This window comes from Penicillium solitum (assembly GCF_028829755.1).
Source record: "Penicillium solitum strain IBT 25940 chromosome Unknown utg000002l_segment0_segment0, whole genome shotgun sequence".
NCBI lineage: Eukaryota > Fungi > Ascomycota > Eurotiomycetes > Eurotiales > Aspergillaceae > Penicillium > Penicillium solitum.
The window spans coordinates 40491-66829 of NW_027072122.1; the positions used below are offsets into that span (position 1 = coordinate 40491).

Genomic DNA, 26339 nt, shown 5'->3' on the forward strand with positions numbered 1-26339 from the left:
ACAAACCATCCACACCAAGCAACCAATACATCAAATATTGGGATCAATCCAAGGCCTATCAGGCACTCCTTGAAACCCAATGAAGGCCCTATCACAAGAGCGAATAAAACAGTATTCGAACAAGATATGCTCAGTTTCCCATAGAAAGTTGAGCAGGTACCGAAACAGTTGAAGGGAAGAAAACATCCACGCACGCCAGGGAATCTTTGTCGAACATGTTATGAGCGAAGTAAAAAGTACACATGTTGAAAAAAGAAATGGAGAAAAAAAAAAAAACAACAAAATCACGTAGGAGAGTATCATAGGCCACACAGCGTCGGTGAACACGGTTGCAAATACTCGAAAGAACTGGTCCGGCCAATCGCTCATCCAGTTCATAGGATCATACAGAAAACGACGAGCAGACGCGAAGAGAGACACACACACAGGTATAACGCAAGAAGAATCATACACGGGTTTTCATTCCGTCGTTTCAATCATCGGGAGCAGACCTTGACCACGCCGTCTCCACCGCCGCCAGCGACCCAGTGGCCATCACTGCTCCATACCACGGCACAGACTCCTTCGCCACGCATCAGCCGGTAGCCTGTCAGCTCCTGAGTACAGCTGCGCTTTTCAAGATTCCAGAATCGCAAGCTTGCATCATGGCCAGCCGAAACGAGCTCACGTCCATCTGGAGATAATGACAGTGAGGCTATCGCAGCAGGATGAGCAAGCATTGTGTATGTACATTGACCTGTATTATCAAACGTTAGCGTATTGTGAGGGGAAGCAAGGTCCTTTGCATGCGACTTACCACTATTGGCATCAAAGAAGCGGATGTATCGGTCCTCGTAGCCACTGATGATTACGCCCTCTACGCCGCTTGATCCAGTAGCTCCGTGGACCACTTCTTCTTCTTCGGCCATCGCGCGGTTAGGATCAAGATTGACTGTTCCATCAAAGCCAACAGTCGTAGCGACGACTGAGTTCACCCCAGTAGCTGGTGTGCCATCATATGTCTCGAGACTGGCCATCCCCGCAATTTCTTCGCCGGTCCGCGTGTCGTAGACAATGATAGAGGCATCCGAATAGGAGACGACAAAGTTGACGCCCGCAAGAGACAGGGGGCTAATGCATGTTGGAGAAGGAGAATTGGGACGGTGAATGCGATGAAGAATGGTGTAATGGAAAGCTGGAGGTGGAACGGCACTGGTTTGAGGCAAGGTTGGGTAGTTGGAACCGGAGGGCATTGAGTTTGAGTTCGCTCGCTGACGACGATTCACAGCCGGGGGTGAAGGAATTTGAGGAGCGGGGCTGATAGCCCAAATAAAGACATAGCCATCTGCTGCGCCGGAGGCCAAAAGGATTCGATCCGATCCACCATACTGGCCGCTTGAGTCGCCAAAGACAGAGCCCATGGTCCCGGGAAGAACGCAGAGTCCCCAGACTGCGTCCTTATGCTCGTGGAAGGTGGCCTTAGGATCAATCCGGTTACGTTCCCATAAGCGCACGCTGGCATCTTGGCCACCTGAAAACACCAACCCATTACCCCCAAGGGTGATGTTCTGAGACGATGAGCAGGCGGCAAGAGAAGTCACAGCGCCTTCATGTCCACGATGAGTAAATTTGCTTGTAACGTCCGAGCCATGGCTAGAACCAGCTCTGGGGCCACCAGAAGTACCTGGTATGCTCCATCGCTTGATCGTTCCATCGTCGCTGCAAGTACAAATCTCGGGCTCGTCTAGGCTATCATCACCGGTGAAGGTGACAGATCGAATCACATCCAAGTGGCCACGAAGCGAAAACTGGACTTTGAAGAGGGAATCTTGCTTTTGTGCTAGGGTCGCACCCGCTTCCCGGGCTTCAATTGCACCTTCGCTCTTGCGCCTTGATCCCGAGCTATTCCTTCCGTGGGAGAGAGACCCGCCCTTGGTCGATTCGGAGCGCGTAAAGTTGGCATTTGGGAAAGCATCGGTATCCGGGCGATGCGGCGGGACCGGTTCGGTGACCACGAGTTCCTGCTCTGCCGGTTCGTCAAAATTCCACCCATCTACATCCTCTGTTCTTTCCTCGGTCAAGTTTTGCAGATTCACATCCTCCTTGACGACCACTCGGGGGCCCTGGGCTGTGTATGCCCGGTTTGCACGATCATCCACTGTGCCCTGTTCGTATGTTTGGGTTCGATTTTCCATTGCTGCGACGGGAGCTTGCTGCTGGTCCATTGACCGTCGATCCATGGAATCCCGGGTAAGATACTGGTTTTGAGCACGAGCCATGGCATTGTCGGAGTAGTGATTGGACATCGGCTGGTGGTTTTGTAAGGCCAATTCACGTGCCATAACATGATTCGCCTTCTGCCGTTGCTGCTGCAGATAAGCCTCCTCCAGGTTCTGTTGCGACAGCTGTGAATTGCCATAAAGCTGGCCTGACATGTCGGAGTCGTTTAAGTCAGGTGGCGGGTGGGAGGCAGGTATAACGTGGTACGCGATTTCGTGGGAAGCTTTGGACAGGTATCCTCGGACTTTGTCTATATCCTCAATTTGACCCTCGTGCTGGTTTTCGTTGTCGGGTTCTTCGTCATTCTCATGGTCCGTGCTCGGCTTGGGCCGTTGCGCTGGTGAATAACTCAGTCAATATTTCCACGTCGCGTGCTTATAATTGCGAAGTGACATACCCTTCAGGAAGTTCACACTTTCACGTGCAGCATCTTTGGGATCCTTAGAGTCTTCGGGCTTTTCGTTGTTCGAAAGCTTCTTGACCTTCTCCCTCTCCCTCTTCAGGGCGGTCTCCATCAGGCGAACATGCTTCCCAAGGGACTCATGCAAGCGTTTGCTTGTGCGCAGATCACCTTCCAATCGGCCAATGCGAGACTTCATCTCTGCCCGTTCAATCTCCCATGCATTGCGGTCGCGCTCGTGTCGGTGCCATTCTGTCTGTAGGAAGCGCATTACACCTGGAGACGGTTATCAGTCAATGGCATTCAAGGAATCAAGTAGATTTTTGCTCACCCTGTAATGTGTATTCTGTGCCCTGTGGACCATTCGAACCATCCATGCCGCCGGGCATTCCTCCGATCCCAGCCATGGCTGATGGAGATTGCCAGGACATGAACAGACACAGGACAGGTCAAGGGTCGAAAGGGTCAAAGCACTGCAGGAGGTATCAAAGGCAAAATCGGGCCGGTAGTAAATCAAGTGACGTGTAAGGTGCGAGCTTCGGTTTCTCCTGACCCCGGTAAATCGTATCCGCAGTAAGCGAACCAAGTCCCCTAATGGCGACGGCAAGGAACCACGTTCCACGCCGAGTCAGCCTGTGAATGAGGTTTCCTGGAGAGGAGGATGCAAAGGAGAGGAGCAAGGTCGGACAATGATAGTAAAGTTATGAGGAGGAGAGTGTACCTTCACTGATCTTTTGTTATGGTGAAGATGGCTTGCCCTCGGGGGGCTGCTGACCGCCTTCTAGATAAAGAAGATTAGCCTCCACGTTACCTCCAGCCCTGGAGGTGTATGATAATTTTGGTAGGCAATTGGATGAATTAGGGAGGGTTTTGTATGAAAAATACACATGGGAAAGGTTTTTATGTGATAGAAGATTCAATAGGTTCCATAGGAACAAACAATCAAAAGCTGAGTTCTGCAGATATAACTCAAGTTCAAATGATGGTTGGTGCCTAATGTCTCAGGCACAAAATATAAGAATGTTAAACTAACTAGTTAGTTACGAACTCGTAACAATGTGTATGTATGTATACTCAGACAGGAGAAACGCCCCAAAGACTTGAATATTATCCACCTTGATATCGATTTTGATTGCTAATTTGCTCTTGCCATCACCGAACCGAACCGATATATTTCGGCTGCTCTGGGTGTATACAACATAATGACATTGTATACATTTCCAACAGTAGTTAGAATAGAACACCATTGAAGTATTATTCAACAAAGGTCTCTCACAAAGACCCATTTAAGCATTGTTTTCTAAATATCGATGACTAATGTTTAATAGGCTCAAATGCTAAATTAGCTCGTGGTCTCGTATAATAATCAGCCATGCTATGGTACATTCTATGTACATATATATTCGTCTAGATCTAGAACTCGAGCTCTTCCACCTCCATCCCACATTCTACACACGTCTTGATACCAATTCCAGTTTCTGGATTCTCGATGGATCGGCCCCATTGATGAACATGCTTCCGCCCAGAACCGAGATCATCGCCAAACTCTCCGCCCGAAGCACCCTGTCGATTGCGTCGGTAGGCCTCCACGCGTGTGCGTTTCTTTAGCTCCTGTAGCTTCGTTTTGAATTTGGCCTCCCGTCGCCGCTTCTTATCGCTTTCTCGCCGTTCAAATTCGGCATCCAGTGCCTCCGTGGAGCCCCATTTCTTATCGGAAAACGCATATTCTTCCACTTGGTATCGTAGATACAACATCATGCTGTTCCACGTAGATTTGTGGGGATTCGGACGTTCAAGGCGTGGAAGGAGCTCTTCGTCTCGGAGTTCGGCTGTGCGCAGGCTGATTAGTGCATCTCTCTTTTCACAGCCGACAATTAGGTACTCACGATCTGTCAAGAGATAATCTTCTTTGGCTTCCGTCTTGGTCAACAAACTGTATTTCTCTGGATGTTTCTCCTTGCAAGCATGACAGATGCAACACTTCAGTTCTTCTTCCCATTTCCAATCAATCTCAAGACTACCACATTCACGACATGTCTTCTGCTTGCTTTTATCATCCAGGACACTTAGACCAGGTTCAAAGGGTCCTTCCCGATTTCGCTTTAATGATTGGAGTATTTGATGGCGTTCCCATTCCTTCTGCGTCATATGTGCTGGCTTTTGTACTTCTTTCTCATCCGGCACGTGTAGTTGTTTATTGAACGGGTCATCCTCTTGTGTCAAAAATCCACCCTTCGTATCGGTCATCTTGCTAAAATCATAGTCCACATAGCTTGTGAAGTTTCGGGCTGGCTTGATCGAGTCCAGTGGGCGATTTGAAGAAGATGCGTCGCGCATATTAGCAGGCTGATTGGATGCCGCCATCGAGGTGAACGAGCGCTTGGTGCCTGTTGCGGGCTGGGAGGTATTTGGAGCGGCTTGGGATAGTTCGGCTTCATGTTTCTCCCGAAGAGCTTTAGCTTTCATGCGATTAATTTCCTATCAACAAGACTAGTTAGTTTTGGTTGTGATCATGTCGCAACCTTGGAAGGAACTTACCATCCTCCGTTGTTGTTCTGGGGTGATAGGACCGCGGGGAAGCTGTCCTACCCCTGAGCTCTTGGGCTGCGAAGGTGGGGTTTCAGGCCGTTCTGCTGACATTATGAATGTCTTCTATCAACAGTAATGGCCGTTGTCCACAGTTTGGGTGATATGAGCAGCGAGGCAGAAGAGAGAAGGCGGAAGGCGGCCAGACCGCCGATCTGCCAAGCACGTGATATTTGGGTTTATCAAGCGACGTCATTGGCCCCGGGGGACATGCCAGAAGTAAACAAGAACACTGAAACACTAAAATCAATCTTTTGGAGTTATCAGCCTGAATTGGCAAAAAAGTCAATTGAACCGAGAAGCTATGAGTCTGCAGCCGGGTAATCGAAGTCTTCCTCTCGGTCTTGGCCATACAAAACCTCACACACGCCCCCTACCGGCACGTCCATGACGGCGTCGGTTCCCTCACTCCAAATTTCTCGCCAATTGACCTTGCGATTCTGGGGGCCCATGATCTGATAGGAGGTGGCACCGGGTTTCATTTTGGTAGCACCACCGGGACGTCTCCGCGCTTTTCCGTCAATCACCGATACATTCGCGACCTCGTCAACAATGTTCTCGATGCTGTGCATGGGCAAGGTAAGGTAGCCTGTATTATAGGTGGCGAGCGCAGCATAAATGTAGATAAGTAACATCACCAACCATGCGGGGATCGCCAGCGACCACCAACGGTTGGGATAATAGTAAATGCCTAGCTGATGGAGGAATGGCGATGGGAGATAAGACCATAGGAGATAAAACACTAAGTTAATCTGGTCAGTATGCGGAAGATTACAAGAGACTGCGCCGTCAATTTTCCATGAGACTTACAAAAAGCCAATGATGAAGCTAGGTATAACACGAAGCCATAGTATTCATAGGTAGGAACCTTGGGACTGGCGCGCGGAACGGTGGTTGCGCGACGAGCTGACTTGGCGACTGCTGCCTCGGTATCGTTGGGAGTCTCTACATCGGAGCTGTCCGGGGTAGTTGGGCGTGATGTAGTAGTCGAGAAGGGCGGCCGAAGAAGAGAAGTGAGTGAGGGCGAGGGCGGTAGAGGGGTGGGTGGACGATTGTAGAACGGAGGTGCAAATGCATTGGGGCCATGGAGAGAGCCGGAGGACTGGCGAAATGGATGATTCCGGTCAATATTAGAAGAATCATCGGAGTCTGTATCGGAGAATGATTGATGCTCTAGCGAGTAATGCGACTGGAAATCCGCATCGTCCTCCACCTCGATCTCCTCATAGCCGGGGGAGGTGATACTCTCGTCTTCATAACTCTCTTGCGGTTCTGACGGGGATATAGGATCTTCGGCCAACAGTGGAGGGAAGGGCTGCTTGGCCTCTAAGGACGAATTGAACGTCCTTGCTGAGTTTTCCATTCTGCGAAATGAAGAAGAGTTGGTGTTGTTGGTATCTCCCCTTTTTCTGCAATCATTACCAGATTCACCGCCCATCCTCCATTTCCACCTCATCTACAGTTGGACTCGGACTTTTGGAGACTCATATTTGATGATATTTGATGATATCTGATGCATTCTTTTATATATGACCATGTCATCAACGGCAACGTATAAGAATAAATTCTGTGGATCACCTTCTTGTCATAGAATTTGACTCTTGGGTATGTTGTAGGTAACATAGTTATGTTGTATGTTATATTTCTCCAATTGACGCAAATCGATATCCCATGTGGGCATCTCATCCAAGTTAATCATATAGGGACAAACCAAGGCGAAAGCAATACACACACTAGTAATATATCCTAACGAGATATGCATCCCCCCCCCCCAACTTCCCCAGTTCCTTTTCGGATCGAGTCCGTTGCAAAGGCGGCACATGGCCGCTCTCGGCCCCTCCGACTCGGGGTCAACGAAAATATCCAATTCCTCCCCCACCCCTTCCCCTACATTTTTCATTCTTGTGTTTTTTTTTCTTTGGGCCATATACTCATTCTCCCAACTTCCTTTGCCTAAAGTGACTACCGACTATGAATGTCACCGAATTGGAGCATGTCCGCGGGGTTTGGGAGCGAACCAAAAATGACAGCCCTATCTATCGCCTTCTTCTATCCGATGTTGATATTATTAGCGCAACTCGCGGCCAGATGCAGGCCCGACTTAAGCTCACAGCGGAACATGTCAATTCCCGGGGAACCATTCATGGGGCTGTCTCTGCAGCCATCATCGATTGGGCGGGGGGCATGTCGATAGCCACACATGGATACGAGAGAACAGGTGCAAGCATTGATATCCATATTTCGTATCTATCAACTGCTAGCGTTGGAGACACCCTCGATATCTCTGCCGTTGCTGATCGGGTGGGGAAGTCAATGGCCTTCACGACTGTCAAAATTTCCCGAGTTGTCGACGATGCAGTGGGCCCCTTGGTTTCGAAGGGTTCACACACAAAGTTCCTGCCTGTCTCCAAGGAAAACCGTGAACCTAAGAGCTGAAACTTTATTCCAACGATGTTGTATATAGACATGAATATTTTTTCCGATTTCTTCAAACATCTCCGCGCAATTCTACTAGTTATGTCCTCCCTGTCGAAGATGTTATGCCACCATCCACAACGAGTTCCTGACCAGTGATATACTGCGCCTCGTCACTAACCAGGAAAAGCGTAGCATTGGCCACATCCCACGCATCACCCATTTTCCCCATCGGAACTTGCGCGTGGCGCATCTCCATGTATCTTTCCGCTTGACCATCTGTGTATCTGGATACCATACATTTTGTGTAGGGGGTGTCCATGAGCCCAGGAACAACCGTGTTTAAACGTACACCCTTGGGTGCATATATGACAGCCGTTGTTTTCATCAACTGAATGATGGCAGCCTTCGTCGCGGAGTATCCAACCTGAGGCTTTCCAATGTATCTCAAGCCGGCGATGCTGGCAACGCTCACCACTGCACCACTGCCTTGCTGCTCCATTATCGGTAGCACATGTTGACACATCAAAAACACGCTCTTGAGATTGAGGTCCACCTGGGAATCCCAAACTTCCTCCAGCATTGTAGCGGGACAACCCGGCTCTGACCTCCCGACGTTGTTGATGAGAATGTCGATCCGTCCGTGTTTAGCCATACAGGCTTCCACGAGAGCTTTTGTTGATGTGGCTGATGTCACGTCTGTTTCCACGACATGGCAAGTTCCACCCTCGGTCTCAATAGCCTCTTGGGTGGAAAGAGTCGAAGCTAGCGTGCGATTGCCCCCGAAGATCTTCGCACCTTGTCGCGCTAGGAGAACAGCGATGGCAGCACCAATTCCCCAGCCTTCGGATTGACTTTGACCGAGGCCAGTGATGAGGGCGACTTTCCCGTGAAGAGACAACATGAGGCAAAGTCGATATATAAACAAAGTGAAAGATAGAAGAAGATTTGAGTTAATGAGTGATAATACATAGATATAGACAACCGTTTCACTTGTATATATATAAACTAACAGCGGGATTGTCCCGACGGGTTTCCCGCCCCCCAGCGGTACACTCCCGATATCCAACCCCAAAGGCCCTCCAGGGCTGATATATGCGCTATTACTTACCTTTGCCGAGGAAATCAGTTGAGATTTCCGCTTCAAGGTTATTCAGAGCGAATGGCGTTCTCAAGTCATGTGCTTTTAACGAGTTGCAAACCCAGGATGTAGTGGAACGTTTGCAAGGTTGGACATATACATGTAGATCTTAGATCAAGCAAGGGTCTTGGACACAAAGACTTGAAAGGACTGAGAACGTTATAAGAGGTTACATATGCCAAGACCTGCACGTCCAGTTTGTATACATATACAGTCGAGGGTACTCGAGGGTACTCTGTACAACATATGTTGTACTACTCCCTACACTCTGCATATGTAGGTGGTACAACGCATGCCACCTTTCTCAGTCTTACCATCTACCATATATCATCCAGAAACCCATGTCCCATATGAGATACATCAGATATGAGCAATTCCACGTGAGAAATACTGGTTTATCTGCATGTATGACAGTTCATAGGGCTCCAAGCTCAACATTAATATATTAGCACATTCACCATGTGTTGTGATCCTAAGTCTCCCGCCTCCACCGCTATATGACCTCCTTGCATTGCTGCAAACCATAGAGGGGGAAAAGAGCCGAGGTATTAACAAGGTTCTGTCCAGTTCTGTCCTGTTCAGCCTTGGAAGTGTACAATGATCCTTGTACTCCGTAGTCAGTACCATATTCATGCGGTAAGATCATTATAGATATTGAGCACACCACATCACATCCAATAATCTATCCAAATCTACATGAACTTCAAATTTATTAAAGTTCTCACATTACAAGAGATTCAAGATATTCAGGGGGTGTGATTTCTCGGAGATCGGCCACTTTTTTTTTTTTTTTTTTTTATTGGACCCGCCCCCATCTGGGCCTATGGCACTTCTCTTCTTCTCTTCTTCACCTCTTTTCTTTTATTTGTTTTTTTGATCGGCAATTGTGTACAAAAGTACTGGCTATAGTTTCCATTCTGCAATCCCTGCAATTCCTCCAATCCCCACCAGATTGACGTACGCTGGTACATGCGTACATTCGTACATATCGCCAAGGCGTAACAAAAGACCCACAAACTATCGGATCGACAAAACCCTAGGCCTTTGGATTAATTTCCAGAGCCTATCAGCTCTTGCATGCACGAACTTGTCTAATCTCAAGTATGAATGACAGGTCGTAAAGGACCAAAGAGAATTGCTTTTTCTTTGCTTCTTCTCCCCGCGAAAGTACTCCATATAGCCACCCCCCCTCCCTGTCATTTCTGTCATTTCCTTGGCTTTTTGTATATCTCCTTGTTTTTGTTTTTTCTTCTCCTTCCAGGATTTGGAGATTATACTCACCATGTCGAGTATAACGGTATAATTACCTCCCTCAAATCAGAGAGAGAGAGATACATTCTTGCTAATATGATACAGGATAATGACACAAATATTGGATCGTCGCGAGGTGACGCGTCGACCACCTCTGGTGATATTGCCAGTACTCTCACCGGCGGAGGGGGTTCATCAGGCTCGGCGCTGATGATGACTCTATTGCCTGCACTCGTATACGCTTTATTTTGGATCAGTCTCTTTCTGATATTTCGGCGAACTCAGCGCCGATGGTACGCTCCGAGATCCTACTTGCCCGATATACATGAGCATCAACGGAGCCCCGAGTTGCCTTCTGGCTGGGTGAACTGGCTCGGGACATTCTTAAAAATTGAAGATAATCATGTACTCCACCATTCATCACTAGACGGTTATCTTTTCCTGCGGTTTTTGCGCGTCTTGGCTGCGACATGCCTGACAGGCTGTGTGATTACATGGCCCATTCTGTTGCCTCTTCATGCCACCGGGGGCAACGGCAATACCGAGCTCGACATCCTGAGTTTCAGTAACGTCAAGAACCCCAACAGATACTATGCCAATGTGATAGTGGCATGTGTTTACTTCAGTGAGTTTCTCGGGATTTCACGTGCAAACCAGCCTACTCACCAGTATAGCCTTCGTGTTTTATGTCGTGGTCAGAGAAAGCCTGTATTATGCAAACCTCCGACAGGCCTACCTCAACTCACCTGCCTACGCATCTCGAATGTCGTCCCGTACACTCCTCTTCATGTCAGTCCCGGACGCTTACAAAAACGAGAACAAACTACGACAAGTATTTGGAGATTCGATACGCCGAACCTGGATTACCTCGGACTGCTCAAAGTTGGAAAAGATGGTTGATCGACGAGATCGACTAGCCGAGAAGTTGGAAACCGCAGAGACCAAGCTCATTCGACGAGCAAATAAAATCCGCACCGAAGCAATCAAAACAGGCGAATTGAATGCCGATATGTGCTTGGACTGTGAGTCAAGCAACCCAGCATGGTCTCACAAAGTCAAACGCCCCACGCATCGACTGAAACTTTTTGGCGAAAAGGTCGACTCTATCCACTGGTATCGGGCTGAGCTCGCAAAGAAAACCGAAGAAGTATCAAATCTGCAAGCCAAACACCAAAAAGGTGAAGTGAAACAGCTCAGTGCAATCTTTGTCGAATTCAACAGCCAGGCCGATGCACAAGTCGCCCTGCAAACCCTGTCGCATCACCAGCCGTTTCATATGACGCCTCGCTTTATTGGAGTCTCGCCTCGCGAGATTGTATGGTCGGCGTTGAATCTTAGCTGGTGGCAAAGAATTGTTAGGAGGTTTGCAATCCAGGGATTCCTGGCGGTCATGGTCATCTTTTGGTCCTTCCCTGCGGCAATTGTCGGTGCAATTTCGAACATCACATACATCTGCACGCTGATTCCCTTCCTCGGCTTCATTCTTGACTTGCCCGATGTTATAAAAGGAGCAATCGAGGGTCTTCTGCCTGCCGCGGCCCTAGCAGCGTTGATGTCACTAGTACCGATCATATGTCGCAGTACGCTCTCCAAATTTGCCTTGCTCCTTGAAACCCCCCTGCTGACTTCTACATAGTATGCGCTAGACAAGCTGGAGTCCCATCAAAGGCACGAGTTGAGTTGTTCACACAAAGCGCCCACTTTGTCTTTCAAGTGGTACAAGTGTTTTTGGTCACGACCTTGACATCGGCTGCATCGGCTGCCACTGCACAAATTGTCAAGGATCCTCTCTCGGTCAAAGATCTGCTGGCGCAGAACCTACCCAAGGCCACCAATTTCTACATCTCTTACTTCATGCTGCAGGGATTGAGCATGAGTTCCATGGCCCTGGTTCAAATTGTCAGCGCCTTGGTGTTCAAATTTGTCACCACGTTCTTTGCCTATTCCCCTCGTCGTCTATTTCAAGGATGGGCCGAACTTGCCAGTCTCAGCTGGGGCAATGTCTTCCCCGTCTTCACCAACATGGCTGTAATTGGTAAGCGATGCTCTACGCATTCTTTAACGAGGATTAACTGACTTGATTCTTTAGCGCTGACCTATTCATGCATCGCACCTTTGATTCTGGGATTTGCTTTCCTCGGACTTTATCTTGTATACCAAGCCTACCGATACAACTTCCTCTTCGTATATGACATCCAAGTCGACACAAAGGGACTCGTCTACCCACGAGCCCTGCAACATTTGTTAACAGGTCTCTACCTGGCTGAGATTTGCTTGATAGGACTTTGCGCCATCAAGGGCGCTATCGGCCCAGTTATCATCATGGCCCTATTCTTGGTCGGCAACATCCTGGCACACATGTCGCTCAACGATGCACTTGCCCCATTGAATACTTTCTTACCACGATCCCTCGATGCGGAAGAGGAAATGCTTCAAGAGAAAGAAGATGCAGTGGCAGCGATCAACGAAGAGCGCCGCCCACGCGCAATGGCCTTTTGGAGATGGTTTCACCCGAACGTATACAGAGATTATGCGGCATTACGTCAAAAGGTTCGCCGCAATGTTGAGGCGGTCTCCTACACACCCGAAGAGATGCGTACAGCATATTGGGAGCCATGTGTGGCATCGCCACCACCGACTTTGTGGATCCCACGCGACAAGTGGGGTTTCAGTAGCCATGAGGTTATGGAGACAGATTCTATGATCAACATCACGGATGAGGGTGCGCATTTGAATGAGAAGAACAAGATCGTGTGGGATAAATATGATCCCCATCTTCCTCTACGGGAATTGAAAACCCTGTACTGATCTTGGATATCTGCCATGGAATTTAATGACTTGATGATAGCGATGGATTTTGGGGGGCCCCTTTTGTACATAAATTCTGATATTTGACACCGGGGCTGCTAAGGATCAAGCACTCTCAGATGCTTCTAATATTTATCGAACCATTTCTTCGGTACCACTAGCATCATTGAGAAAAACCTTCATCAGACAGTCAAGGTAAAGTTGACAGCATTTACAGCACCATTATCCCGCGGGAAAAACTCGAAGGTGAACACGGTCGATTGACCAGCGGAGATGACAGAGCTAATTGCAGATGAAGTGAGGATTACATGTGAGTCGTCCCAGTTATACTGGTTGCTGTAGGTCTAGATCGATACATTAGTATATAGTATTGGCAAAAGTTACCAAAAAGGGGAAGGGGGGGGGGGGGAGCTCAGCTTACAGCTCTCGCTTGCTGGATAGGACCCAGTGATACCGTCCAGTCATCGACCAGGTATGTTCCACTCTTGGTCAAAGCCTTTACTGCAGCGACAGTTGGTAGCCCACCCCAGGTGATTGGAATTGATAGGTCAGAGCCAGAGACAGACGAGGCCACTGCCGATGTGGACGACAGAGTTGGAGCCTTCCATTGAACGATTTGGACAATAGGGGACGAGTCACCTCCCGAGAATTTCAAGGTCAGAGTGGCAATGACACCCGGTGTTGTCGTGGACGAAAGATGCTTGGATAAGTACGAAGCTGTGAAGATTATGTTCGCACCCGAAACAGAATAGTCTGTTCCCGACGCCAATGTCGAGCCAGTAGAGTCACTGATTGACGAGAGGGTGTTACCGTTGAAGATAAATGGAAGAGTCTGTGCTGTCACAGCTGTTCCATACTGATGGAAAATATAAGCCGAAGATGATTGGATGGTTGCAGAAGCGTCCTCAGTACTATCTGGCAGACTATTTGCAGTAGACTCGGTGGATTTTGCGATGATGGAGAGCGAGTTAGGGTCACGCCAGACTCCGGTGGTTCGATCCAAGTGGTCCAATCCATTATCCCATAGAACGCAGGAGATGTCGAGACTGGCTGCAGCTTTGATCAAGAAGTCAACATACTTCCATCGAGCAGCGGGCTCGGTGTTAGTGGGTGAAGCATCATATTCGCCCAAAAGAAGAGGTACGTTGGGGAAGGCGTTGCGCAGCCGCTGGAAGTCAGATTGTACAGTAGCCTTGTCACTGTCAGAACCCCAAATGGTCTTTCCCCTGTTTGGAGTCAGTGAATAATATCAACATACTGGACCTATACTCTTACCAAGCGCTGAAGATATAGTCGTCTAGAAGCCCAGCCACCCAGTCAGTTCAACTCAACCCCTTGTATGGACTACACTCATGTATGACTCACAGGGACTGTAGTAGTGGAACTGAATAGCATATGGATTTGAAAATCCAGAAGGTGCAACAAACCAGTCTGCAGTCTTGACGCTATCCTGACCACCCCCGACTAGAGTAACAACTCTTTGCGAGTTGAACCCACCGGCATCATTAATAGCCTGGAGGAAGATCTTGTTGAGTTTGTTGAGCTCGGTGGTGTCGGCCGCAGTATTGCACGGAGGCTCATTGATAGGCTCAAAGGCAACAAGGTTGGATTTGCAGGCCAACTTGGTTCCAATTTGATACCAGAGGCTGTAGAATTTCTCCTCAATCATTGTAAGATTGGCTCCAGATTGGGTAACATCGGCCCAAACCCATGAATCTATTTTTATGTTAGCTAAGGCCAATCTTGGATACAAGTTCATATAGCATACCATGATGCACATCAACGATGGCATAGAGTCCCCGGGCCACAATCATATCAACCACATCAGAGACTCGCTGCAACCAGGTTGGGTCAACAGTCCAATCAGGCGAGCTTCCAGTAAAGTGATAAGCCCAGGTAACTGGGAGTCGAACACCCTTAAAGCCGGCAGCCTTCGCCGTATCAAATGTCGACGCCACAACGGGGACATTATTCCAAGATCCCTCATCGGGGACAGCATCAAGGGTATTTCCCAGATTCCAACCGGGATGCAGATTCGACACAAAATCAGAAGCTGAGATTGCACTAAATGTTCCAGTGCAAACAGCTGCTGTTGAGGTAGTAGTAGCTACCTGCGCTGTGGACTTGGTCGTTGTTGTCAGAGTGGTAGTAGCAGCCTGGGCTATCCGGATGAGAGCCACGAGGGCACCAAAAAGGAGAATTTGCATGGCAAGATCTACTATCAGAGGGAATCTACTCGTAAAGCTGCACAGAATCAACGGCACTCCAAGGATATTTATGGCCAATTTGATCATAGCAATATTCTTTATACTAAGCCCTAATCCCAGCCAAACGTGCGGGCCGGCGGACCGGGGTTGCGTTCTTCACGATATTACGGAGTAGAGCGTGCCAAAACGCCACTCTTAGCTTAGGCTAAAGCACCTGTAGATGAGTTGGGCGTATGCTTGGCATAAATTGGAATAGATTGCATACTTTACTCTTTCGCGGGGGAAGACTAGCTGGGAAACGGCGCCATAATAACCCCTCCAATCAAGAAGCCTATTCCCCACAAATACAAGGTGAGAGTCCTTTAATTTCCCCAACCTTAGGGCAAATTAGATGTAACCAATGCGGACATGTCCGAAAAGAGGTAGGCATTTCACATGTCACATGTTACCTGGCTTATATCTGTTTATTAGTCGCGGAGAAGCTCCGTGTTGACTTTTATAACCCCGTGGAGAATGAGGAGAATGAATAAGAAACTAGTATGTTTCATATGGAATCATACAGATTAATTAAAGACATGTTGTTTCTCTACAATATATACAGAGTACCTAAATACCGGATTTCCTCTGCCACTTCTTGGCTATCCCATTCCGTTTTAGTGCTCAGGCTTTGCCGCTTTTTGCTCACTGAGTAGAACTGAGCACGCCCCTGAGTATTACATAAGCACCACTCTCGCTCACTGAGCATCACCTGATCGTTATATAAGCTGGATGATTGACTCACTGAGCGTCACCTGAGCGCTCTGACTAGCTCACTGAGCACGACCTGATTATTATATAAGTTCAAGGACTTGCTTACTGGAGCAAAGCGCGGGGAGCAGCTAAGTCAGCAGATCACCTCAATAAAATGCACCACGCTAGCCCCATCGAAATGCAGTTGTTCACCAGACTCTTGACCATTGTCCCCTCAACAAGGCTGGCGTCATCAATTTGTCGGTCGATCCTGGTTATTTCGCCTCCAGCTGAGAGGCAAATTGATAGTGGGGCTACATTTATTGGTTTTACTATGCTGCGGCTACGCTACTATTCAACTCGCCGAGTCTCGCATTCTACAATACCGTCTCTATATAGTTGCGGAAGATATCCAGCCCTCAAATTTTGGTTCTACGTTTACTATAGAGTATAACTATCCTTTTTTAGATTAGCCTTTATTAGGCTAAATAGATCTTTTAAACTTAATTAAATTATATAAGTAAGATATAGAACCTATAGTTAGTTATAATTTTAGTAAAATTAGGAAGCTCTATCTGTTCGATTAAATTATATAGACTATTAACTAAGGTCTTATTATTTAATATATTATCTAAACAATTTAGCACCCTATGAACATTGAAGGGGAATTTTGTACCCACCAGATGGGCAGCACTAAGAATGCATATTAGCTAGTGGGTAATCGAAAAAGAACTAGATAATATTTTAGGTGACTCCATTATGTGCTTCGGGGCAGTGACTCCTGAGATGGAATCAGGCAACTATTACCAGGCAGTTGATTTATACTAGAGATTTCGTAGTAGCACAATGACATAGAGGTCAGAGAGTGTCCCAAAATTCTAGCATCTACAGTCCTACGTAGTACGGCAACACATCGGGGGAGAAACGAACGATCCGATAGGCAGAGGTATGCTAGAGCTAAGCAACCAGCTGTTTTAGGTGGATGCGGGATCATTTTCCTTTCAAGAAGAATGGCGTTGTCTTGCCGACTTCCGATATTGTACCTACCTAAGGTACCCGGATTGCAAAAAGAATATGACTTTGCTCGAAACATCACCATTCTCTCACAGATCTTGACAATGAAACTGCACACCGGCATTCAGGAAAATGAACCCCATCTGCTTGTTTATGCTGAGGATTCCTGGAGTGTCAGCCAGTAGCCTGAGAGTATGATTTTGAAGCTAACCCCTGAACCCATTGCGCTACTGAGAGTACCTGGCATCTTCTTGCTTCTGTTAGTGACCTGCAAATAATTATGTAAAATTCATGTATTCTCCCTCGTTTCTGACAACGTTGATACATACATTGTAGGTAATAACCGCACCCACTCCTATCACAATAAACCAATTACAATATCTCCATATAAGTCGGCCTCTAAATCCAACTTCACTTTGGCGTGCAAGTCCAGATGGATCTTAATGTTCAGGCTACCTTTATCCTCCTCCTTCCCATTATCCTCCTTACTTCTTTTGTCTAGTTCACGGGCGGCGGCGGGTCCAATCAGGGGACCTCCTTTAGCCATTGTCTCGGGATCCACCAGACTCTCAATAGGGTCACTCGAGGATGAACTTTCCGATCCTTCGCGGGCCTTCCGCTTTCCTTTGCCAACGGCAGGCGCGCCACTGCACCGATCGAATCTCGGGTTAGCCTTTTCGACTTGGGAGGAGGGGTCTTGTTGCATATAGAACAGTAATATGAGGGCATAGAATATGAGCTGAGCTTTAATATACCTCAATGCTGGGACAGGGGCTTCCATCTTCGCGCTCGTAGTCTGTTTGTCCGGGGTAAAGGCTGGAAGAAAGTCATTAGGTATTTCTTACTAATCGTATGAATATTGAACATTTGAAGACCAAACTCACTGAAGCAGTAAAAATTAACGCATACAATATTACTTTCGCATTAGGCTTTCTAGGCAGGAGGATCGCGTGATATATAAATACTTATACAAGGTGAAGCCGAATCCCCCTCCATGATGAATGCAGCGAGTCAATGACATTAATATGAGTCTATTAACTAAAATGCGATAACAATCATAAACTTTGTGTGGCTACGGGTCTATGGTTTCTTCAACTGTGAAACCAAAATATACAATTAGCCGTTTGCGGAAATGTGTTTTAGAGTGACGCATCTAGACAGGTAATGACTAGGGCCTGTGGGGAGGCGAGAATTGTTGCCACTATCAAACTTTATAAATAAACTTTGATGATTCTTCCCTACGTCAAATAAACCGGAGGCTTTAGAATCCGTCTCACGGTAGGTATGTGGACGGCACGGGCCCAATTTCGTACCAAGTTTGGTGTTGAGCCAGCCAGATCGCATTGCTGGAAACTTATTAGAAAGGCCAGCAGTAATTCATGAGTACAACCAATTTGTGTGTTTAATGCATAATACCCTGCACTACAATGGTACTAGGTATTTTCCTGATGACTGCGATGGTCTCAACCATCATTGGAGTCAACGAGGCTGTCATCTTCTGACACAATGATTGTGCCTTTGAATGGATCACCGCAGCAGAGATTGGCAGTTCATGCGATCGGGAGGGAAACAGGATAGTGAAGGAAACATCTGTGGCCCTTTCGAGTGGACACAAGATGAAGAGCGGATCACATTACAGGGCCGGGAAGGTTGGATGGCCGTGCGGCTTCCGGACGACGAGAAGGTAGTTGAAGAGCTGGGTGTGGAGAATGGTCAGGGTCTTTGGAGGCTATACTTCGACCAAAATGATGATGGGGCCGACTTACCCGAAGGCGCGGAAGTACTAGAAGTCACAATCAAGCGAACCGTGGCAGAGTCCTGAGGATTGTTAGATTGACTTGAATTATGATGCCAAGCTACTTCATAAAATGGCGAGTAATGCTAATAATGCTACAAATTACCGGCTGTCTTCCACTTCTAAACCTGAAATGTGATTCGAGCATACCAATTGAATGAAGCTCATCACTATAGTCCCTTGCACGTAACCCCGCACCCACAATGTTGTTGTGGCGTGTACTTAACCGCGACGAGCTGAACTGCTGATAACCTGGAATTGGCCAGTACGCGTACGAACCAATCTTGGAGGGTGATAGGGTGTGTCCACGGAGCTACCGATGTGGGTAGGAACCGGAAATGGGGTCATGGCGGAAAGTGCAGCATACCGTCGGGGGACACCCATGGATCAACACAACCTTACTTACTCGTGGCTGGCTGATATTTGGAGCCAATACAACCTTAATTATCCATGGCTATCGGGAATACCATTTCCAACTATTTCCAACTATCAATACCATGGGTACATGTAGATGTCGATGAATCTTTTACGGTACTGAAGTAGATCTCAAACATTCGACGTGACATCGATCTGGACATCACATCATCCTTGATCATTGCACCCTAACAGAACAGGGTAACTTTCCGAGCTCAGCGGGCAAGCCGACACGCTTGCTTTTGCTGGGAACGGCCCAGAAACTTGCCTCTCACTGAAGAAAGGCTTAGGGTATCTAGTTACATCTATTTTTGGCCATATAATTTATAGCCTGTAAGGCTTCTAGTGATCTATAGGGAGTCGCGCGGCTGGTGCCCAATGATGCCATTATCGTGGCGAAAAACACGATATTACCATGGACATGCTATTGCTCTCAGCTCGGCTCGACGGTCATGCTGAGTTGCAGCTGCCTCATATTGACGTCGTGGACTTTGCAGCAGAGGATGACACAGTATTATGGGAGAGGATGGGAGAGAAGCTTCTCCAGACCGGACTCAAAAGGCCCACCTCATCCTATAATCCACCCCTAATTAACGCCATAATTCCTGATATCTTTGATTTATGCAAAGGAAAACACACAAACATGGCTTCAGCACCCCATGGTGTATCTCATATTTCCACTTCTCCTCTCGGTCTGCGGCCGACTTTGGACCTGCCAGAGCAGCACGCGACCATGGCCAAGGAGAAGAGCTTCAGTCATCAATACCAGCAAACCACCAGGAAACTCAGTGGAGAAGACACCACACTCGCCGATGTAGTTAACTCACTTGCGCGTCGGGGCAGCGATGACCTTACTGGCTCTCGGGTGTCAGATACCGACTATGCTAGTTTATTGGAGTGGATTCGGTGCGAGAGGATGAGCAAGCTGCCGCCCGAAGGGAGCCGATACGACAAGGCCCTTGTGTGGGCGGCCTTGTTTATCGAGCGCGTGCATTCCTTTGATATAGGAATCGAGCAATTTGCGGGCGACAGTCACCTCGCTGCCCAATTATCGTATGGCTACTGTGCGAGCCTGCTGGAGGTAAGCAAAAGCCCTGGGCATAGGCTCATTGAGTTGTTTCACTAACAGCAAACGCGCAGTTGGGCGAGGAAAACGCGCCTGCCCTTATGGACCTATTTGGATTTTTCTACCGCTGCTCTGCCGGTCTCGGCAACCTGCTCGATCGTGAAGAGCTCTTTGTGGTCTCTCCAGATATCAAGGACCAGCTCATTCTTGCCTTGGCGGATCTGGTCACTCTTGTCGTCTGCGTGGCTAGGCACTTCCATCGGTCGCTACTTGCCTCGGAATTGGTATCAATTGATATCTATAGTACCTTTCCCGGTCCGATAGACAGTTTTCGTGGTCGTTGTGAGCACGTTTCAGAACTGATGTGGCATCATCAACTGACGCGAGATGGCCTTGATGTCGATAGAGGTAGAGTCGTTCCCCAACCCCCAAAGGTCATCTAGTAGTCCATTCTGATAATAGCAACATAGCCGTCGGAATCAGTGTCCTGAGAGACTGGTTGCAGCCCGAAGACCCTGTGGTTGCGCACGTCACTGAAGCCACAGCTCCCTCGGCTCAGGAACGCGAAGAGGCTACTTGCATGTGGGTGAAGCCATACCTGACGCGCTTCTTAAAAGGCGAGCAGCAGGTGCTCTCCATCACCGGAAAGCCGGGCTCCGGCAAGACGGTTTTGTCGACTGTGATCAACGATTATCTGCAGTATTCTGTAGGAGGGACAAGATATATGTCCATACTAGCCCCCATCAGTCAGTCTTGATGTCCTTAACCCCACCTCTTTACTCCCCTAACCAGCCTGCAGATGGTCGGATCCCCGCCAACACCACCCCGAGTGCCGTCGCCAAGACGATCATGTCGCAAATGTTTAAGAAGCGCATTGGAAACCTGCAGCTGTACCAAATCTTGGCCGATGCTTACAACCAGAGCAAGCAGACTGTAGACGAAGAGTCGTACGACGATCTCCTATGGAATGCTCTGGGGGGTGCTCTCCAGACCAGTACGGCGGGCACTCGAGAGCTAGTCCTTGTCGTCGACGGCGTCGACGAAGCCAGCTGCGGGGAAAAAGCCCTGTTGCGCCGACTCCAGGAGACGGCATCCAAGGCACCTAGTGTGAAGCTGATCATACTCGCATCCCAGGCAATGGACTCGGTCATATCCCAGACGGTGCTGCGTGTCACGCTGGGCCTCCTCTTCGACGACATTGCCGCGGTTGTCCGCAAAGTCCTTCATCAAAGCCATGCATACAACAGCATGTCTAGCGAGGACAAGGAGGTAACCGTTGATCGGCTCACGGAAGCATCCGATGGGTCCTTCCTTTGGGCAAAGCTGGCTGCCAAGCGTGTGCGCGATGAGCACTTGCCAAACGAGGCCGCGCTTTCCAAGTCTGTGGAAGGTATCGTCCGAGCAGGATACAAAATCTCCGATCTTATCTCCTACACCTTACAGTCTAAGCTGGCCGATGATCCGAAGAAGATCCTGGTTTGGCTGGCCACCGCGAACCGCCCTCTCACCCGGGGGGAACTGGCTGCTCTTCTGACCACTCAGCCTGACAAGGCCATGGTCACCGAGCATCGCAACGTTGACCTCCCTCACCTATTGAAACCGGTCGCCTCGCTCGTCTTCTTCCACAACAACTTAGTCTATCTTAGGCATGCACAGGTCCGCACCGCTATCATCGATGTCTTCTTCAAAGGCAAATTCCTGCCAGAGATCAAGGACAGGTGTGTGGATTTTGCACAGAGACTCCTACTGTACACAAAACAAACCGTGACCGACAACAATGAGCTCTCCTTGGATCCGCTGAATGGTCGGGCGACGGAACACCTGTTCGAGAAACATCCCCTGTTGGACTTCGCGCTTCGTTACTGGGCAGGCTATGTTAAGATTGCATTTGGGTGCACCAACAACCAAGAGCTTACTACTGCAAGCAAGAGTTTGCGATCTGTATTCCCTACAAGCTCCTCCGTGCCACTCCTGGAGATGACTCTGTGGGCAAGCAAGGCAACACCGTTGCTTCGGTCCATTTATGGGATTCAGACAGCCCTGTACCGCCAAATATTGAATAACAACCACCAGGCTACTCTGCAAGCCATCATCTGCCAGGTGCTATTTAACCGACAGATCTGTAACAGCGTGCCTGCCGAGAGCAGTCGGATCTTCTACGAGGCGGCAAAAATCAGCGAGAAGGTCTTATCTGTACGGCATCTCATCACTATGCAGATGACCCGATTCTTCCTGGAAGCTACGGTTGATCAAATCACCGAGTCCAAGACGGAAGTTATGACCCGGCGCATCGAAATGCTCCAGCTAATGGTGGAATGCCAGAAGGTCCACCATGGAGCGACAAGTGATATGGTCAAGTCCACGCTGAGACAGCTATCTGGGCATTACACCCTCATCAAGGAGGATCACAAAGCCCAGGAGATCAATGCCTCTCTGGATGGATCCTTCGTCGACAGTAGGATCCGGCGGAGTGGATCTCGGCAGATAGAGGAGTCATTGTTGGTCCACCTCCACGGCCGGAAGCACACTACGCCAGAGACAAGCACTGTCCTGGATTTGGATGGGATAGAAGCGGACGAACTGATCACATTGACTTTTGACCTGAAGACTCTCCTGGCCAAAGCCGAGCGACAGAGAGCGGAGGGTCATTTAGCGGCCGCCGAATGCACTTATGCTGAGTTATGGCAGCAAACTAGCCAGGCATATCGGCTCGATCACTCCACTGAGCACAAGGTCTCAATGCTGCAGACAGTTCTCGAGTATGCTCAATACCTCAAAGGCCGGAAGAGAGACAACGAAGCAGCCGCTATCCTTGCCGGGTTTTGGGAAGAGTACGAGACGACCACCCCCAGCGCCGAATCCTTGGTGCCCCACTTGCTTGAGCTTGCTCAGGTCATGAAATCCGTGGGACTGTCTGTGTTGGCCCTCGAAACCTTCAAACACTGCGCACAAAGTACTAGCAGCCAGAGTGCCACCCGCAAAGAAGTGGAAAAGCACATCCAGTCCACCTCCCAGGAGGTGATGCACTCATCGTCTACGAATTCCCTGTTGACGGAGTCAACCCTCAAAGAAATAGTTTATAGTAGCACATCTAGTGACCAGGATTCCACCTCAGCAACCACAACGCTGGTCGAAATGTACCTGTCTCAACACCGGTGGCATGACGCCACAAGGTTGTTGAAACGAGTGCTGAGAGATGTGTGGCCAGCCATGTTTGCGCCCTCGATCGACAACGTCGTCCTTCCATCAATCCATGTTGAATACTGCGTTGAACTTGCAGGGCGTCTCGCTAGCTGCTACCGCTACCGCCGTCGCCCGATCAAGGAAGAGGATATCCGGAGCCGGCTTTATAGTGCAGTTCGGCGTGATCGGCCAGCGTGCGGCGATCAGATTCTGGAGCGAGTCACGGTGAATCTCCTTCGTCTATACGAGCGTACATCCCAGACAGACAAAGCCGTCAAAATCCACCAGGATATACTGCATGATTATACCAAGCGGTTCGGGCAGGAGCATCCCACTGTCATACAAAAGCTCTGGACACTAGCCGAGCTCACCAGCCCACAGCCGATTGCAGTGGATTACTATCGCCAGATCGTCCAGTTCCTGTGCAAGGGCTCGGAAATCTGTCACCCGGATGCCTTCGAGCCACTTTTGATCGTGGCGATGGAGCTCTTGAAGCAAAATCGATACGCGGACGCGCTAAAGCCCTGCCGAATGTTGTTCGCCACCCTGCAGAGCCCCCAGGTCAGCCAGAAATTGCGCGATCCGGGATTTGTCCAGACCATCTACAGACGGTATGTCCATTGTCTGCGTGAGACTCACAGTGACATCACTGTCATTCATGATGTGACGGTGCAATATCGCAAATCGTGCATTAGCCTCTTCGGCACGAGCGCGTCGATCACCATACAGGCAACAAACACGCTGGCGAACATCTGCCAAGAGCACAAGCAATTCGAAGCGGAAGCGGTGCAACTCTACGAAGAACTCTTGCAGATCACGTCCAGTGAAGTTGAAATCGACCGTCAGGATATCCGCACCACCTTAGATACTATCTACGAGCAGCAGGCTGCCTCTGTGACTGCTTCGAAAGTGGATAGCATGTCGGAACAGGAGCTACAGAAGGCGTTGTCCATCCGCACCCAACGGCTGACGTCCATCCGGTCCAAATACGGATGGGCCCATGAGGAATCCCTATCGCAGATGGAAGAGATTGTCTCACTCTATACCAAACAAGGGAAGTCACAGACAGCTGCTTCGTTGCTACATGAAGCAGCAATGCATGTGTTATCGACCGAGACATTCTCTATCAAACTGAGTGCTGCGGCCAAGAGCATTGCATCTGGGTACATCGCAGCCGGTCAAATCCAAAAGGCCAAGGAGCTCTCAAACGACATCTACCTTCAGATTATCACTAAAGCTACCAGTGCCTCTGGCTTCGACCAGAGTTCAAAAGGGCGGTTAAGCCTTGTTTTCCTGGCTCAGCTCGAATACAGCATCCAGGAGTCTGAAGACAACTCTACTATTTTGAATGAAATCTACGCCGCCCTCACCACTGAGTACATATACTTCGAACAGTTCCAAGAAGTCCTCGGCTCCAAAACTAGCAAGATCAAGGACACGACGACAACGGTGGCCCGCCTGCACGCGTTCCTACTTAGCCGAGGCCGTCAATCCGCTGCCACTCAGGTGGCGGAACGGTATACCAGCTTCTTCCTAGCGAGCGAGGGCTCCCGCCTGGATGTCGATCCTAACCAGGCCAAGGTCTTTATTGAGGCAGTTCTAGAATATTTTGGCACCCATACCTCACATGACTTTGTCCGTTCAGTGGCTATCGCTAGTTACAACCGCGTAACGCAGCTTCTTCACTCAGGAGACTACCAGCCTGCCTGCCACCTCACATTGGCGGCGACGAAATACATTGGTGCCAACGACGGCTACTCGTCCCAGGCGATAGTCAAGCTGGTGTTCAAGCTGGGCCTTCTCATCGCCGGCCGAGAGAAAGATGTACGTTCAGCAGTCTCGGCCAAGAAGTACATGGCGAGCGTATCGGCGACTATTCTGCGTGATACTTTGAAGTATTTCAAAGACCACAATGTTGAGCTCGCACAACTGGATGTGAAAAACGTCAATAGCTTGATCAAGGTTCTCGATGAGCAACGTGACTACCACACCTTGGCCTGGGTTCTCACCTCCCTCTGGAACAGCCGGCAGGCCCGCGCTTTTTCACAGCCACAGCATGCATATACGCTTGCCCTCGGGCGCATGCTGGTCATTACCCACTATCTCATCAGCGATTACACCGCAGCCGTCCGACTCGCGGAGGATCTTGTCTACAACTGTGCCCGTGTCCATGGACCCCGCCACCTGAGTACTGTCGAGATGACCGTGCTCCTATCACAGATGTATACCAGCGTGGCTCAAGGCTATCAAAGCCAGAAGGGTCGGCGCGAGCTGGCCTACCGTTACTACCGGAAAGCAGCCGCGCTGCACGAGAATGCACTGCGTGCGTTCATTGACCCGTCCTCGGAATCTGCCAGCGATGTGGATATAGAGGTGATCTCGGGCATGTCGTCCCCTGCGTCCGCCTCCAGCCCAGGCGAAAATGCGGAAGAAGGGAAGCATGTTCGACAACATTTGCATATGCTCAAACTTGCCGTTGAGCGTCTTGGAGATTGGCCCAAGGAGTATAGCGAGTATGAACGGCTTAATCATGATCTCTTCAGCACATTCACGAATGATCTGGAGGGAGTGGATGGTGTCGACAAATGGAAAGTGCAGTCGTTTGGGTCCGGGAAGGCTGAGGCCAGTGATGACCTTATCTCCTTTAGTCACGAGCACCTGGCAATTCCTGTTTGAACATGAACTGATCTACCCCCAAAAGTTGGTGCCTTTGTTACTTTTTTTGTGCTAGTACTGTTTATCTATTTTTGTAATTGTTAGTCGCGCCAATCTGCCCCTTAGGTACGAAGGAAGTACTACTTGATTTTTAATGATCCCTCAATATCGGTCAACAGAATTTGCAAATTTACCCATATTTTTACCGGTTTTACTGGTTTTACCATTCGGAGCCTGTAAATGAGCATTATATAAAGTGACGTTAAGAGCGATAAAACCGGAGGGGAAAAAGGACGATTGCAGCCTTCTCAGTCAAATTTGCAACGCTCACATTACGGGCCTCATTCCCCACTAAACAGATTCGTGTTTCATGAAAGTTACCAACGCAACTACAGGCCCGGTAAGATTAGCACGGA

The 26339-nt window shown here is 49.0% G+C and overlaps 10 protein-coding genes across 10 annotated transcripts; 4 read left to right on the plus strand and 6 right to left on the minus strand.

Moving 5' to 3' along the window:
• Positions 1-7: 7 nt before the first annotated feature.
• Positions 8-3309, minus strand: N7455_003644 (cell differentiation and development protein Fsr1). Its single transcript, XM_040962185.2, has 4 exons — positions 2991-3309; positions 2657-2935; positions 797-2596; positions 8-736 (listed from the first exon to the last, which is right to left on the minus strand). Exons 1-4 carry the CDS (start codon positions 3088-3090, stop codon positions 477-479), a joined length of 2439 nt encoding a protein of 812 aa, XP_040807360.2. The 5' UTR covers positions 3091-3309; the 3' UTR covers positions 8-476.
• A 763-nt stretch (positions 3310-4072) lies between these two features.
• Positions 4073-5299, minus strand: rad14 (DNA repair protein RAD14; the record flags this gene model as incomplete). The annotated part of the gene is made up of 3 exons (XM_040962197.2): positions 4073-4488; positions 4546-5137; positions 5198-5299. 3 exons carry the CDS (start codon positions 5297-5299, stop codon positions 4073-4075), a joined length of 1110 nt encoding a protein of 369 aa, XP_040807377.2.
• Positions 5300-5547: 248 nt separating this feature from the next.
• Positions 5548-6608, minus strand: N7455_003646 (uncharacterized protein; the record flags this gene model as incomplete). Its single annotated transcript, XM_040962181.1, has 2 exons — positions 5548-5987; positions 6056-6608. The coding sequence occupies 2 exons, from the start codon at positions 6606-6608 to the stop codon at positions 5548-5550; spliced, it is 993 nt and encodes a 330-aa protein (XP_040807365.1).
• Positions 6609-7216: 608 nt separating this feature from the next.
• N7455_003647 (PaaI family thioesterase) lies at positions 7217-7681 on the plus strand (the record flags this gene model as incomplete). Its single annotated transcript, XM_040962186.2, has 1 exon — positions 7217-7681. The coding sequence occupies one exon, from the start codon at positions 7217-7219 to the stop codon at positions 7679-7681; it is 465 nt and encodes a 154-aa protein (XP_040807364.1).
• A 79-nt stretch (positions 7682-7760) lies between these two features.
• Positions 7761-8564, minus strand: N7455_003648 (SDR family NAD(P)-dependent oxidoreductase; the record flags this gene model as incomplete). The annotated part of the gene is made up of 1 exon (XM_040962192.2): positions 7761-8564. One exon carries the CDS (start codon positions 8562-8564, stop codon positions 7761-7763), a length of 804 nt encoding a protein of 267 aa, XP_040807363.2.
• A 1519-nt stretch (positions 8565-10083) lies between these two features.
• N7455_003649 (uncharacterized protein) lies at positions 10084-12860 on the plus strand (the record flags this gene model as incomplete). Its single annotated transcript, XM_040962191.2, has 5 exons — positions 10084-10098; positions 10158-10677; positions 10727-11632; positions 11689-12087; positions 12142-12860. 5 exons carry the CDS (start codon positions 10084-10086, stop codon positions 12858-12860), a joined length of 2559 nt encoding a protein of 852 aa, XP_040807368.2.
• Positions 12861-13042: 182 nt separating this feature from the next.
• On the minus strand, positions 13043-15067 carry N7455_003650 (putative extracellular endoglucanase; the record flags this gene model as incomplete). The annotated part of the gene is made up of 5 exons (XM_065604538.1): positions 13043-13204; positions 13282-14086; positions 14136-14157; positions 14226-14576; positions 14629-15067. The coding sequence occupies 5 exons, from the start codon at positions 15065-15067 to the stop codon at positions 13043-13045; spliced, it is 1779 nt and encodes a 592-aa protein (XP_065462089.1).
• A 2101-nt stretch (positions 15068-17168) lies between these two features.
• Positions 17169-17591, minus strand: N7455_003651 (uncharacterized protein; the record flags this gene model as incomplete). The annotated part of the gene is made up of 2 exons (XM_065604539.1): positions 17169-17457; positions 17566-17591. The coding sequence occupies 2 exons, from the start codon at positions 17589-17591 to the stop codon at positions 17169-17171; spliced, it is 315 nt and encodes a 104-aa protein (XP_065462090.1).
• A 771-nt stretch (positions 17592-18362) lies between these two features.
• Positions 18363-18632, plus strand: N7455_003652 (uncharacterized protein; the record flags this gene model as incomplete). Its single annotated transcript, XM_040962179.2, has 1 exon — positions 18363-18632. One exon carries the CDS (start codon positions 18363-18365, stop codon positions 18630-18632), a length of 270 nt encoding a protein of 89 aa, XP_040807378.2.
• An 826-nt stretch (positions 18633-19458) lies between these two features.
• Positions 19459-25944, plus strand: N7455_003653 (uncharacterized protein; the record flags this gene model as incomplete). Its single annotated transcript, XM_040962195.2, has 4 exons — positions 19459-20100; positions 20160-20493; positions 20556-20831; positions 20885-25944. Coding segments are annotated over 4 exons (6312 nt in total), but the record flags the coding sequence as incomplete, so codon positions are not given.
• Positions 25945-26339: the final 395 nt, after the last annotated feature.